General features: G+C 44.3%; 1 protein-coding gene across 1 annotated transcript in view; it reads left to right on the plus strand.

Annotated features, from left to right (window-relative positions):
• AKAP9 (A-kinase anchoring protein 9) overlaps positions 1-15766 on the plus strand; it is a 106766-nt gene that overhangs the window by 69833 nt on the left and 21167 nt on the right. The window contains exons 26-37 of the mRNA XM_054160930.1: positions 289-408; positions 2989-3165; positions 3267-3371; positions 3798-3950; positions 5001-5180; positions 7206-8276; positions 10075-10209; positions 10695-11198; positions 12116-12179; positions 12855-12973; positions 13694-13885; positions 15328-15516. Of these exons, the coding sequence (XP_054016905.1) occupies positions 289-408; positions 2989-3165; positions 3267-3371; positions 3798-3950; positions 5001-5180; positions 7206-8276; positions 10075-10209; positions 10695-11198; positions 12116-12179; positions 12855-12973; positions 13694-13885; positions 15328-15516 (3009 nt within the window). The remainder of the gene's footprint in view (positions 1-288; positions 409-2988; positions 3166-3266; positions 3372-3797; positions 3951-5000; positions 5181-7205; positions 8277-10074; positions 10210-10694; positions 11199-12115; positions 12180-12854; positions 12974-13693; positions 13886-15327; positions 15517-15766) is intronic.

The raw sequence follows: 15766 nt of genomic DNA on the forward strand, positions 1-15766 counted from the left end.
TCAAAGGGTGTCAGGTAATGATAGAACTAGGGGGAATGGAACAAAAATAGAAATGGGGAGATGCAGATTGGATGTTAGGAAGAAGCTCTTCACCGTGAGGGTGGTGAGACACTGGAACAGTTTGCCCAGGGAGGTGGTAGAAGCCCCATCCCTGGTGGTTTTCAAGGCTAGGATGGATGTGGTTCTGAGCAACCCCATTGCAGGGGATTGGAACTTGAAGTCCCTTCCAGCCCTAACAATTCTGTGATTCTGTGAAATGATGTATCCATGTAAATTCCTAACTTCCAGGAGCAAGCCATTGACCGAGAGCACGAGAGAGACGTATTCCAGCAGGAGATCCAGAAGCTGGAACAGCAGCTAAGGGTTCCCCAGAGGAGTCAGCCTGTCAGTGAGCATCAGAACAGAGAGGTGATGCATTTTATTGCTTGTTCTCAGTGACACACTGACAGCTGTTAGGAGATTGTCATGAGTGGTGTAACTCATCTGCATCATTTACAAGCCAGGAAGGTAGATCCCCTGAGGTGCAGAGTAAGGAGTTGGAGGAAAGTGGTGAAACTGCCTTTTGGGGGCTTTTTAGGCTGTTTATCTGTTTTCAGCAGTAGGCATACAGAGACTTCCTCACTCTCAAAAAGGCATTTTTTATGTAACTCCATTTTGAAAATTCACTATTTTCAAAAGCCTGTGCAAACATTCAGGACTCCTTTAGCAGTTTGACAACTTCTGATGTTGCTTTGGAACATCTTCCGTAGGCAGCTGAAGGAAATGAGTTCCCAAGGTTTAGCTCTTAAGTTGTTTTATTCCCTGAGCCTCCACAGAACTCTGTCTCCACTAAAACAAATGTGGGGACTGTGGAACAGCATCTCAGGGGAGTCACAGACAGGCTCTAGACCCTGCAAAGTCAAGAGGCAGCAGTGCAAGTGCTGTGTGTTACAAAGCTTGTGCATGTTCCATTTGACCCATTATTTGTGAGCTAAGTGGCATTTCCTATTCTTGTGGCTTTTCTTGCATCCTGCTTTTTGAGCAAGGCTGATATTTGTGCATGTTTTTCTTGCCTGATTTTTCAGGATTAGAGTGTCCCTTACTGTGTTGCACTGCTGTTTTCAAATCAAGGCTCTTCCTGAGGTAGTTCAGTTGCTGTAATTCAGCTCTTCAACATCAGCAATATTTGGTGTTCTGTATGATATCATTTAGGGTACAGGCAGCAATAGAGTATAAATTGATCTATGTGAGATCTGAGTTGTTGAAGTATTTATTTACTTGTTATCCTCAGATTTAATTATGTACTTACTGAGTTTTTCAAACTAGTTTTAATACAAAGGTTTGTGAGAAGTCTTACTCTCAGAGCATCCAGTCGGTGCTGTGTGGTATGCTGTATATATTGTGACCAACAGGAGCATGGCAGGGACTGTAACCCTGCTGTCAGCACTGGGGTGGCCACACCTTGAGTGCTGGGTTCAGTTTTGGGGCTCTCAATTCAAGAAGGACATTGAGGGGCTGGAGCAGGTCCAGAGAAGGGCAAGGAAGCTGCTGAGGGGTCTGGAGAACAGAGCTGGAGAGGAGCAGCTGAGGCTCACAGTCTAACTCTGCAGTCCGTTGTGGTGTCATTTAGGTGAAGTATTTCAGAAGTGCCCATGTTGTCATCATTTCTCATGCTTGCCTGAGGTAGCTGCTTTATTTTTGCAGAGTTGCATGGGTTTTAACTGCTCTTCTCCCTTGGATGAAGCCCTCGGTGCTTTCTGTTGATAACTCCATTTCTTTTTCATTGTTGGTTCAGCTTAGTCTGTCAACTTACTCCAGGGAGGGCTGTTGTAAAGAGTCAGCTCTAGACTTGATTTTTTTTTTTCTTTTTCCATTTCTCTCTCAGGACTTTTCTATGGTTACTTCAGACTTTGATGTTACTCATGGATGGATAACGTCAATAATACCATCCTGTCAGCTTTCTGTTCTGGTCCTCTTCTCTCCTATCTAATGAAATGCTTTGAGTCTCCTACCTCTTGGCTACATCATATCTTCCTAACTGTAAATACTGAAATCAGTTTCTTGAGTGGGACAAACATTACTTTCCATGTCTCTTGCTCAACTGCTCAGGTCTTAACTCTGTGCATCAGGCCTAATACCATGGATTTGCTACACGTCCTTCTTCATTGCTTCTATCTCATTGCTCTCTGAAAGGAGGCTGGAGCCAGGTGGGGGTTGGGCTCTTCTCCCTAGTAATGGGAGATAGAACGAGAGGAAAGGGCCTGAAATTGTGCCAGGAGAGGTTTATGTTGGAGAGGAGGAAAAATTTCTTTGCTGCAAGAGTGGTTAGGGATTAGAATAGGCTGCCCGTGGAGGTGGTGGAGTCCCCATCCCTGGAGATGTTCAAGAAACGTGTAACCATGACATGGTTTAGAGCTGTGGTGGCTTTGGGTTGATGGTTGGACTCAGTCTTAGAGGTCTTTGCCAACCCAAACAATTCCATGATTAATCACTTCTGAAATCCTGAGAGAACTGGGCTCATTCCAGTCTCTGCTGCTTCAGTTACTCTTTCAATGTGTTGTTTCTGAGCATCAAGCATCTGAACCAATGAGATTCAGAAAGCTTTGCTGGGATGATTTTTCCCCTATAAAAAGTGAAGTTCTATCATCCAGCACATCTGTTTTTTCTCATTTAACAAACCTAGTAACAAAACAAAGCTTCTATTTCTGGAGCTTGAGGTGGTATAATGATTATCTGCAGTGGTAGACCCAGTGAGTTTTAGGATATGTCAGGATGTCACCAGGCACCTCCTCATTTTGTCATGGATTTTTGGAACTCTGATATTCCTCAAAGATGCAGATAGCGCCCTGGCCTTAGGGTCCAGACATTCCATCTGCAGATGTTGAAGGCTGCATAGGGATGCCATGCTACTTGCATTTAGCTGGCTAGAGAGTCTGAAGGCTTCAGGAGGACAAGGAAAGCCTTCCAGGCTAGTGAAAGACATTAACCTTCTTGCCATATTGCCACCAGGTTGAACAGTTAACAAATCACCTAAAAGAAAAAACAGACAAATGCAGTGAGCTTTTGCTCTCCAAGGAGCAACTTCAGAGAGACATACAAGAGCGAAACGAAGAAATTGAGAAACTAGAGTGCAGGGTAAGAGAGCTGGAACAAGCCTTAATCATCAGTGCAGACAACTTGCAAAAGGTATTTCTTCCTCTAAAATTATCCTGCATTCACCCTTTCCTCCTTTTCTTGACAACAAAACAGTCTGTCTTGTTTCTTATTCGTGTGGTTTGTCTTCAAAGGTGGAGGAAAGGAAGCAGTTTGGCACCGTCATAGTAAAGGGAGAATTGCATCTTGAAGCACAACTGCAAGCTGAACGAGAAGCTGTGGACAGAAAGGAGAAGGAGGTAAAAGACCTGTGAAATGTTCCACTCATTTTAGTTTGTCAGTTTTTGCTTTCTGTTGAGTTTTGTGAATTCTGCAGCTGAAATCTGTGACCAGATCCAAGAGGCAGCGGCCCAGATCCCTTTGAAATTCTCTTGTGAACCGTGATATTTGCTGTTGCTGCCTACATTAATGCTTATGACTTATGAGAGTGTTTCTGAAATCAAAATTCACCCCAATTAAGACAAACTTCAGAGTCATTTCAGGTGACTATTGCTGGGGTTTAAAATTCCATTGGGTTGAAGGACTCAGAATGTCACTGAGCACACATTCTTTTGTTTCTGCATACCAAAGCAGTTTACCATAGGCATTGTGCTCGCAAATGATGACCTGGAATTTTTTTGGCATGGCTGCCTACTCCTTTTCCATTATTTGTTTTGGAAACATAGGTCACAAACCTTGAGGAGCAACTGGAGCAGTTCCGAGAGGAGCTGGAAAATAAAAATGAGGAAGTTCAGCAGCTGCACATGCAACTGGAAATTCAGAGGAAGGAGTCCACTACACACTTGCAAGAACTGGAACAAGAGAACAAATTATTTAAGGTAATTGTGTAACAGAGAAGCCTAGAGATTTGTTCTCCCCATTCCCCAGAAATACATCCTGGGGAAAAGCCAAGATGCCAGCTTCTTTCTCAAGCATTCCACAGGTCAAACTGCAAAATATTCAAAAGCTCAGATAATCACTTCTTGTTCCATGCAGCTTGTCTATTGCGAGGCATCACACAATTGTTTAGGTTGCAAAAGCCCTCCAAGATCATCCAGTCCAATCCAGCACATCCATGGCCACTAAACCATGTTCCCAAGTGCCATGGTCACACATTTCTTGAACACCTCCAGGCCACCTCCCTGGGCAGCCTGTTCCAATGCCTGACCAGAGAAATTTTTCCTCATCTGCAACCAAAACCTCCCCTGGTGCAATTTCAGGCCATTTGTCTCTTGTTCCTTGGGAGAAGAGAATAGCTCCCACCTGGCTCCAACCTCCTCTTAGGGAGCTGTAGAGAGCAATGAGGTCTCCCCTCAGCCTCCTCTTCTCCAGACTAAACACCCTCTGGTCCCTCAGCTGCTCCTCACCAGCCCTGTTCTCCAGAACCTTCCCCAGCTTCCTTGCTCCTCTCTGCACTTGCTCCAGCCCCTCAATGTCCTTCTTGGAGTAAGGGCCCCAAAACTGAACCCAGCACTCCGGGTGTGGCCTTGCCAATGTCCAGTACCAGAGGACAATTCCTTCCCTGTTCCTCCTGGCCACACTATTACAGATCCAGGCCCAGATGCCTGTGGCCTTCTTGGCCACCTGGGCACACCCTGGCTCATTTTCAGCTGCTATCACCCAGCACTTTATCTGCTGTGCAGTTTGCAGCCCCTCTGCCCCAAGCCTGGAGTCTTCATGGGGTTGTTGTGACCCAGTTGCAGGATCTAGTATATGGCTTTATTAAACCTCATTCAACTGACCTTAGTCCATGGGTCCAGCCTGGCCAGGTCCCTTTGCAGAGCCTTCCTATGCTCAAGCAGATTCCTAGTCCTCAAATGCACACACTGGAATATTCAGAAAGGTTTATAACAACTGCAGCATGGTTTTGGATCTATTTTTTTCCCTAGGATGAAATGGAAATCCTGGGACTAGCAATACAGAAATCTGAAGATGCCACCACACTGGACCATCATTCAGTAGTTGGGAGGCTGGCTCACATCATGCAAGAAAAGGAGCAGGAAATAGAACATCTTCATGAGCAGATTGCAAGCCTGCAACAGCAGCTTGAAGGCACAACTGATAACAAAGTACCTACTTTTGAAATCTTGCTTCAGACTCCTACTATGTGTTGCTAGCTGTTTGAATACCTCTGTCCCTTTGCCAGTTCCATTAGTCTTCTACTGCTGCCTTTTTAAAGGCATTTTAAAGATGCAAATGCTTCTGTTTCCAACAGCTCTTTAGTCTGAATCTGGTTTTCCTTTTTTTGTGATGGATACTCTTTGCTTGCTATTATTCTGCTTTATTTCTGCTTGAAGTTCCATCTTCAGTTCTTCATTTCTTATTCTTCTAATACTTCTGAACCATTGTAGAATCCTTGAGTGGCTTGAGTTGGAAGGGACCTTAAAGATCATCTACTTCTAGTCTGCTTGCCATGGGCAGGGACACCTCCTACTAGACCAGGTTGCTCAAGGCTCCAGCCAGGCTAGTTTTGAATACTTCCAGGGCTGGAGCCTCCACAGCTTCTCTGGGCAGCCTGTTCCAGTGCCTCACCATCCTCAGGGGAGAAGGATTTCTTCCTGATGTCTAATCTCAGTGCAGCTTCTTCCAGTTTTCAGTGGTCTCAGTCTAAACAGCATGTTATAATGGCATTTTTCAACACAATTAAAGGTCCCTCTGTTTTCAAAATGCATGTCCACCTGAACTAACTGTGTGCTACATAAATCTATTGACCATGTGAATGAGTGGTACCTGTGTATGAAGAGCACAGTACCTGTATAATCTAAGCACTGCAGATTAGAACATGGGTGGAGTTCAGACATCCACGTGCTCAGTGTCTTTAGAGTTTTGTGATGGGTATAAATCATTCCATTTAGTTCAATTTAGTATCTGGAGTTTCTACTACACATGCAGAATGCCTCACCTGCAGTGAAATTCAAGACTGAATTTGGGAATGGAATACTGTGCCAGCTAGTGCCTGAGCTCACTTCTCCAATTCAGAAGACTCTTTGGTGCAAAGAGTTGAGGATGGTGAATTTGATTCTCCTGCAAATTGTATTTGAGGTAGAAAATTGCAAATAAAGGATTAGTGACCAAAATGTTAGGACTTTCCCAATTTGCTGCCTATTCTCCTTTTAAAATGTACATTCAGATTCGTGAATAAGGGTAAGAATCATGACATTAATAAGGGAGTGGAGATAAAACATTTCAGCCATCATCAGGATGCATCATCTGAAAAGGACTTGGGGGTGCTGGTGGAGGAGAGGCTCAACATGAGCCACCAGTGTGCACTTGCAGCCCAGAAAGCAAATCACATCCTGGGCTGCATCAAGAGAAACGTAGCTAGCAGGTCAAGGGAGGTGATTCTCCCCCTCTACTCTGCTCTGGTGAGACCCCACCTGGAGCACTGTGTCCAGCTCTGGAGCCCCTATTACAGGAAGGATCTGGAGATGCTGGAACATGTCCAGAGAAGGGCCACCTGGAGCTGGAGCACCTCTCCTGTGAGGACAGACTGAAGGAGTTGAGGCTGTTCAGTCTGGAGAAGAGAAGGCTCTGAGGAGACCTTATTGTATCCTTCCGGTATCTTAAGGGAGCCTACAAGGAAGCTGGGGAGGGACTTTTTTGGGTGTCAGGTAGTGATGATAGGAATAGGGGGAATGGAAAAATATAGAAATAGGTAGATTCAGATTGGATGTCAGGAAGAAGTTTTCACCGTGAGGGTGGTGAGGCACTGGAACAGGTTGCCCAGGGAGGTGGTAGAAGCCCCATCTCTGGAGGTTTTTAAGGCCAGGCTGGATGTGGCTCTGGGCAACCTGTGAGGAGTCCCTGCCCATGGCAGGGGGGTTTGGAACTAGATGGTCCTTGAGGTCCCTTCCAACCTCTAATATACTGTGATACTTGACCTCCATATGGTGAGTTTGAGGATTTATTTATTTTTTTAATCTCTAAGTTTTAAGCTTCATAAATCTTAGTTCTTTGGAGTTCTTTGAAGTGAAAATAATACATTAAACCTTGATTTTGTAAGAAGATAGAATGGCAGACATGAGAAAAATTATCTGGGGGTGTAAGAGTTTCCCATCATGAAGTTCTTATCTTGTTTGGGTTTTTCCCCCCAGGTTATTGAAGAGCAAAATGAGCATATAAGGGAGCTTGAAGCCCAGGTAGAATATCTGAAAAGTGATCAAGAACGTGTGAAGAGAAAAAATGATGAGGAAATAGAGCAGTTGAATGATGTCATTGATAAGCTTCAGCAGGATCTGGCAAATATTGAACAAAAAGTGCCTGCAGACATTGCTGCTCTTCAAGAAGATGCTGACAGTCTGAAACATACTCTTGAAACAGTTGTGGCAGAAAAGGAGGCTTTGGAGAGGCAAGTAGAAAGCGTAAATGTAGAAGCATCTCGGACAAAGAGTAAGCTTGAGGAAGCTAAGTTAAAAATGACCCAGCTAGAGCAAGAAATAAGTGTGTTGAAAAAAGAGAAATGCAAGTGTGAGCTGATGAGAAGTGATAGGGGAGAACCAGGAGACAGAAGCAAGGGGAGAGCTGGGAAAGTGGAAGAAGGTTTGTGTGAGAAATCAGAGTTGCTAGATCAATCGCAGCTTCAGCCTTCAGATGAGAACGCAAGAGCCACCACCAGCAAGATGGAGCTGCAACTGGAGCACCTTCAGGGATGCATTAAGGAAAGAGATTCAGAACTAGTCCAGTCCTACAATAAAATAAAAGCCTTGGAGGAGGAAAGGCAAGCAGAAAGAGAAACACTTGAAAAGAGGATATTAGAACTGGAAAAGACTCTGCTGGAAAAAGTTGCTGCTGCTCTTGTGAGTCAGGTTCAGCTAAATGCAGTTCAAGAGCAGAGGAAATTCATGCAGGAAATTCAGGAAGCTCCAGGCTGCGTGGAGGACCCCAGGGAGGATGCCCAAAGAGGCAGTTTGAGTGATGGAGCCCAAAGTGAAACTGAATCAAAATTATCACTCTTAACCCAGAGGCTTGGTGAGATGGAGGACCAGCTGGCACTGGTGAACCATCACTTGGAGTTAGAAAGAGAGAATGCCAGAGGTGCAGAGAAGGAAGCTAAAGCGAAGGAAGAGAGACTCTTTGAGCTTCAGCAGCTACTGCAGGGGCTTCAAGAAAAGCACAGTGGAGAGGCTCAGGAACACATGGAGCAAGAAGAAATGCAGCCACACCAGGTACTTCATGCCATTTTCTCTTGCCTTGTTTTCACTAAGTGCTGTTCTTGTGTGTAAACTGTGACAGATGAAGCCTTTATTAATAAGACCAGTGGTAGAAATACTCCATGTGGGTCAGACCTTCCTTTGGTTTCTTACTGTAGGAATTCTAATGCTGGTTTCCATTTTGCTTACCAACACTTTGCCTTTTCATGAATGCAAGGGGATTCTGAATTCTGGACAGACCCTTTCTTATTCCTACACTGGGGTGACACAGAATGGAGTGAATACCACTTTTACTGCCATGGAGGTAGGGAGACAAGAGTTGCATCAGAGAGGGTTCAGAATGATAAGGGAGTGATTGCAATTTGTCTGTGCAGGGGGCTTTAGCAGGGAGAGATTGTTTGTTTAGATATGCTTTGATTTTGGTTGACTTTTTCTTGCTTTCCTTTCTTGATTCCAAAGATATTTGCCATCAGTGGCATTTAGCAGTATTGATTTGTCCTGATTTTCATCCACCACTGGTCGCATTGCCTGAACTTAAAACCTGCAGTCAAAGCTGGCAATGCTTGGTAGCCTGAACTCTGGCTTAGCTGCCGAAACCTGATCGAGTTGGAGATGTCCCTGCTCACTGCAGGGCAGGTAGACAAGGTGATCTTTGAGGGTTCCTTCCAACCTGATGCGTTCTGTGACACTTATCTTCAGAAACTTCATGGGACCCAGTGCTGGACCAGGAAAGGTTCTAAGACCTTTTGTCCATGCCATAAATGTCTTTGAACTTTAACAACATTGTAAGACTTCATATCCTACTCTTTGACCTTCCTCCTTGTGCTGTGTGCATGATGGAGCCAATTTCTGCTTGCAGTTCAGTGAATTGTAGGAAGACAATCCTTCCATGCTTGTCTTTCCTCCCATGGTTACCCAGTTTGTGGGAGTTACTCTAGGAAAATGGTCTCTTAGTCTTCATTTTTTGGTTAATTCAAATACACAGATTTGTTTGCCCCTCTGGTCTCCTCACTTGTGGCTTTTGTAAGTTGGTGTGAAGGTGATCAGTGCTGTTAGTATTTGATTGTAAGATTCATCACTGGAGCTAGATTCCTAGTGTGCCAGCAGTGTGCCCAGGTGACCAAGAAGGCCAATGGCATCCTGGCCTATATCAGGAATAGTTTGGCCAGTAGGAGCAGGGAAGTCATTCTGCTGTGTACTCAGCACTGGTTAGACCACACCTTGAGTCCTGTGTCCAGTTCTGGGCCCCTCAGTTTAGGAGAGATGTTGAGATGCTGGAAAGTGTCCAGAGAAGGGCAACAAAGCTGGGGAGGGGTTTGGAGCACAGCCCTATGAGGAGAGGCTGAGGGAGCTGGGCTTGCTTAGCCTGGAGAAGAGGAGGCTCAGAGGAGACCTTATTGCTGTCTACAACTACCTGAAGGGAGGCTGTAGCCAGGTGGGGGTTGGTCTCTTCTCCCAGGCAGCCAGTACCAGAGCAAGAGGACACAGTCTCAAGCTGCACCAGGGGAGGTTTAAGCTGGATGTTAGGAAGAAGTTCTTTGTAGAAAGAGTGATTGGCCATTGGAATGGGCTGCCCAGGGAGGTGGTGGAGTCACCATCACTGGAGGTGTTTAGGAAGAGACTGGATGGGGCACTTGGTGCCATGGTTTAGTTGATTAGATGGTTGGGTGATAGGTTGGACTTGATCTCAATGGTCTTTTCCAACCTGGTTTGTTCTATTCTATTCTATTCTATTCTATATGATCTTTAAGGTCTCTTCCAACTCAAGCCATCCTATGATTCACCATTCTCCATGTCTTGTGTTGCTGTGTAGGTAGGAGCACATCTTGTGGAAAATCAGAAAGAAAATGAACTTGAACTACAGCAAATGAAAGAAGAGGCAGCTGCTGCTAAGGAAGAGCTGAGCAGTTACAGAGAAAAGGCAGAAAAACTTCAGCAAGAACTAGCAGTAAGAACCAAGTTGCTCCATGTGGTATTTAAAGCAAATGGTTGTACAGGACCTGTTGTGCAAACATGCATGCTGCAGGGCTTTTTCATCTTGTGCTGAGTATGCCACTAAGAAAAGCAGCCACTCAGTACCTACTGTCAGTGGAACAGCGCTGATCCTTTGCTTCTTGCCCTGGATGTGTTTAAAGGTGGTTTGGATGTGGTGCTTGGGGATATGGTTTAGGGGTGAGCTTTGTAGAGTAGGGTTATTGGTTGGACTTGGTGATCCTGAGGGTTTTTTCCAACTTGAATGTTTCTGTGATAGTACAGCATTTTACAGTCTAGTGCAGTGCAGCAATGGATCTAGAACTCTGTTTGTTAGGAGATAGTATTCATTAGCATATGTCATAACTGCTTTAAATTAGGACTAAACCCTAACAGTATAGAGGGCTTTAGATAATGTAAAGGAATTGGAAGGACTGTGATTGAGATTCTAACTATTTACAGGTAAAAGAAGCAAGTCTGATACATCTTCAGGAAGACCTGTGCAAAGTCAAAGAGAGCCTAGTTGAAGCAGAAGAGAAATTTGCAAGTTATATGAGAAAGGACAAGGAGCTGGCAAAAACTGAAAGCAAAAAGGATGCAGAAATAATGTGTGATTTGTCAACAGGTGAGTCTGCCCTAAGTAGGAAAAGCTCATCATCACAAACAGACCAGCCTGTGGAAACCAACAGCTGTGTCCAGACTTCACCAGTCCTTGTGAGAAATGCAGAGATGCAGATTGATTTGCCAAATGGCTGCTCTTCAGAGGAGGTTGCAGAGATTGTGAGAGAATTTACTGAAAAAATCGACCAAATGCAAGAGCTCCACGCCGCTGAAATCCTGGACATGGAGACAAGGCATATCGCGGAGGCTGAAGCATTAAAGAGAGAGAAGTTTGTCGCAGTGCAAGTGTTGACTGAGGAGTGTAAAACTTTAAAGGAAGTCATAGAAACTCTACAAGCTAAAGAGGTGTGTGTTCTGCTTTATATTCATTGAGCTTGGGGGCTGTGCTAAGTTTTGAGGCACTCACTCCCAGAAGGACATTGAGGGGCTGGAGCAGGTCCAGAGAAGGGCAAGGAAGCTGGTGAGGGGTCTGGAGAACAGGGCTGGTGAGGAGCAGCTGAGGGACCTAGGAGTGTTTAGTCTGGAGAAGAGGAGGTTGAGGGGAGAGCTCATTGCTCTCTACAGCTCCCTGAGAGGAGGCTGGAGCCAGGTAGGGGTTGGTCTCTTCTCCCTAGCAACAAGTGACAGAAGGGGAGGTAATGGCCTCAAGTTGCACCAGGGGAGGTATAGGTTAGAGATGAGAAGAAATTTCTTGACTGAAAGGGTTCTTGAAACCTGGCACAGGCTGCTCAGGGAGGTGGCTGAGTCCCCATCCCTGGTGGTGTTTTCCAGAGGTAGAGATGTGGAGCTGAGGGCCACAGTTCAGTCCCAGCCTTGGTAGTGTTAGAGGATGTTTGGGGTGGGAGATCTGAAAAAGGGCTTTTCCAACCCAAACCATTCTATAACTACTTCAGTTTGTACTTTTGCTCCTGCTACAGAAATTCCCATTGAAGTCTGATTGTGTGAACCTCCCCTTGTTCAGTGTGAAGCCTTTCAATGTTCTAATGCCTCCATGGCCTAGGAGAGATTGTAAAACCTTTCCTCAGCAATTTAACTTTGGGAGTGTGCTCAACTGTTGGATACCTCCTTGTGTGGCTACCTTGGACCTGTCCCGCTCCATGAAGCAGGGATGAGTGTTGGTCACCCCTTTGAATGCCATCTTTGATGGCTTTGATTGCAGGGGGAATTGAACAGAGAGATTCATATCATGTCCTTCTCCTTAGAACTAGCTCTCTTGCTGTGAGGGGTGATAAAGCTTTGATTGTTCTCTTTTCTAAACACAGGGCATCCCAGTGTCTGGGTCAGCACATTCTCCACCATATCAAGCTAGAGATGGAGGTTCTAGCGGTAAGAAACTTAGCTTTAGAGGTTTCAGCTAGCATTATAACTTCAATCTGCTTTTTTAGTGTTCAGCTTACCATTAAAGAGCTTGCCTTCTAAGAAGCAAAAACTGCTACTGCCCAGGTGGAAGCAGAAGCCTGTTGCACTGCCTAAAGGTGTTGAGGATGCCATGTCTGTTAATTTGGAGATGGGTTGAGTGGAGTCATCACCTGCTAGATTTTTTTGTCCCACTGGAGTTCCTGTGTTGTTCTTACATATTACATTATCTCTTCAGTGTAGCTCCATCCTCTTTGATAGAATGTAAAGCTACAGCTGCCTGGCATGGGAGATGAAGAGAGAATGTCTAAAAGCAATGAAAATTAGTAATATGATGCTGTTCTTAGGCAAAGGCTAAGCATGGTGAGGGAAGGTCATCTGGCAGAAGTGTTTGTGCAAGGAGTTGGTTTTCTTTTACAACTAAAGTGGGATTTTGAAGTCTGGATATTTTTTAGGGCATTGTTTTGCTGTTGCTGCTTTGAAACTGAAAAAGCAAAACTGTAAACCAGGTAGTCTGCAGGCTTAAAATCAACTCTGGTGACATATAACCACCTGTTAGAACAGACAAAAAACACTTTTTTGATGCCTGATCTTCAAGGCTTCACAGTAATCCAGCTTTCATGTTTTTCTCCCCTTTTATTTTAGACTCCAGCTCAGACTGGAGTCAAGGAATGTACCTTACTCAGACCCAGGGATCTGACACTGTATCTGAAGGAATGGATGAAGGTGAAGCTTCAACAGATTTACTTCCAAAAAAAATCAAGGTAAACCAGAGCTGATCATTGTTATTATAGTGCAAGAACAATCCTACGACATCCTCCTAGATGAGCTGCTGCTTGGTTAGTGAAAACAGAGCTATTTAGTGAAGATTTAGTGTTGGCAATTCTGATACATTTCAGAATACTTCTGACCAATGATGTGCTTGCTTGTTTGGTATGAATTCTGTAAGGATAGGCTTGTTCTCAAGTTTGATCATGAGAAATAGCATTGCTGTTAAATTCTTGGAGTTACTGTGTATTAATGACAGTGCTGTGGCCACATATTACACTGTTGTGAGTGCTATGAAGGGAGGGGAAAAATGTGTCTATTATAAACAGTAAAGATAAGACTTTTTTTTTAAAGTCTTTGGCAGCAAAGCCCCAGCTCAGTAGTAATTTCAAAAAGTCAATTGCAAAGCTTGTCTGGATACTCCTCAGGGTTTTGTTTGTCAAATGGCAGTTTCCACCAGCAAGCATTCTAACATCAGAGGATCGGTCTGACAGGTGAGCTTTGGAAATTTTCATCTGAACCTGGGTCAGAATGCACCTATTTACTAGCTCCTGGGTAGCACTTCTCTCTTTGGTATGAGAAGGCATAAATAGTTTCCTTTTGCTGATCAGTTTAGAAGCACCAGCATTCCAACACGTGTGAAATAAGATGATGATGATTGTTGTGGTTGATGTTATCAGGATTTCATCACTGATTTCTCTTTCTGTTTGTTGTAGGGCCTACTGAAAGCAGTCCATCATGAAGGCATACAGGTGCTGTCTCTCACTGAATTTCCATATAGTGACAGGGAGGTGCCACCTCTTAAGCAAGAACCAGCATCTTGGCTTGAGGAGAGAAAAGCTTTTCTAAGCACCATTTCATCCCTGAAAGACCTCATTGCAAGAATGCAACTTCCTGGAGAAGCTGAGGTATAACCAACATCATAAAATCCTATCTAAATAAAAAAATCACTTGTGATAACGTTATGAGGCACAGTCACAGCTCAGGTTTAAATGCTCTAAATGTACTACTGCAAGACTTCAAAACCATGGAGTGAAAGTGCCTGGCATGCTTTCTGGTGATGAACTAGAGCCTTACTGAGATCCACCTTGTAAATGTTTCTGCCTTGAAAGCATGTTTCCAGGAGCAGCCAAAGTACATTGCTTTTGCATTTTGTTACTTACTGCTGTAGTAGAACTTGGATACTATTCAAAAGATACTGTAGTAGGAGAAAAGAGGGGGAGAATTGTTTAACACAACACAGTCAGTCATCTGTTAACACTTATTAGGCAGGTAACTCTTAAGTACCCAAATGAGGTTTGTGGATCTATGTAGGCTGGTTCTCTTCTGCAGGAAAGTTGAGGCAATTAACTTGATGTCATTATAAAATGAATACTTTCATACACAATATCTGCACACTACCACATAGCTCTGTGAGAGTCTAGGAACACAGCTGTAACATCACAGAATTATTTAGGTTGGAAAAGCCCTCCAAGGTCATCCAGTCCAACCATTCTTTAAGTCTGGTGCTAAACCATGATGATCAGCACCACATCTGTGCAGCTTTGAAATCCCTCCAGGGATGGGGACTCCACAAGTTCCCTGGGCAGCCTGTTTCAGGGTTTGACAACCCTTTTGGGAAAGAAATTGATCCCAAACCTCCCCTGGTGCAACTTGAGGCCATTTCCTCTCCTTCTATCATGTATCACTAGGGTGAAGAGACCAACCCCCACCTCACTCTAACCTCTCTCTAGGGAGCTGAAGAGAGTGATGAGGTCTCCCCTCAGTGTCCTCTTCTACAGACTAAAGAACCCCAGTTCCCTCCTCTGCTCCTCACCAGACCTTTTCTTCAGACCCTTTCATCAGCTTTGTTGCCTTTCCTTGAACCTTCCTCAGAACCTCCAAGTCCTTCTTGGAGTGAGAGGTCCAAAAGTGAACCCTAAAATTGAGACCATGAACACCCTGGTCTAGAGGAAGGTGTCCCTGCCCACTGTGGCAGGCTTGGACTTTAAGGTCCCTTCCAACCCAAACCATTCTACGAGTCTATGAATCATTAAAAAAAACCCCAATAATCTGATTATAACAATTAAAAGGATAATGTGATGCAGTAGCATAAATAATAACCTCATGGGGCTAGGCTTTCAGTTATAAAAAGCTGAAGTGCTTCCATCTAAAAGAGATAAAAGTTGTGCATTTGTGCATGAAGAAGTCCCACCGTGTACAGTAAATACATCCATTTGTGTGACTCAATGCCCTGTAGTTACTGGGTAAGAACAGTTCAAGATCCCACTGCAAACACACTGTTTACATTAAATGACAAATGATCTTGGGAATTCTGCTGTTTAAATTCTCTTTTTTTGTGCCACTGTAGGTTTATGCAAGTACAGAATCCCCTGAAGGTGGCTCAGACTGGCGAGGAGAACTTCTGCGTGCTGTTCAGCAGCTCTTTGTGAGAGAACAAAATGTGCTTCTGGCTGCCTTTCAGACTGAGCTTGCAGGGCTGGGCACAAGAGATGCAGGGATGTTGATGAATCAGCTGGAGCACAGACTACATGATCAGGTAATAGAAAACATGCTTTATTCAAAGTGTGTTTGTCTGTGGTAGACTTTAATTTTGAATGTATAAATCCATTTAAAATTCTAGAGAGTAGTAGGTTTCACAGTCTGAGTGTCAAAAGCAGACTTGTAGGAAAAGCAGCTGCCTTTGAAAATTAAAACCAATGTGGTGCAGCAAAGGGATTTTGAGGTGCACAAGCTATAGAAAAAGTGCAGCCTTCAGAGACCAGTCTGAATTAAGCACAGCTGTCCTG

Source organism: Dryobates pubescens, chromosome 4, assembly GCF_014839835.1.
Source record: "Dryobates pubescens isolate bDryPub1 chromosome 4, bDryPub1.pri, whole genome shotgun sequence".
In the NCBI taxonomy this organism is placed as follows: Eukaryota; Metazoa; Chordata; class Aves; order Piciformes; family Picidae; genus Dryobates; species Dryobates pubescens.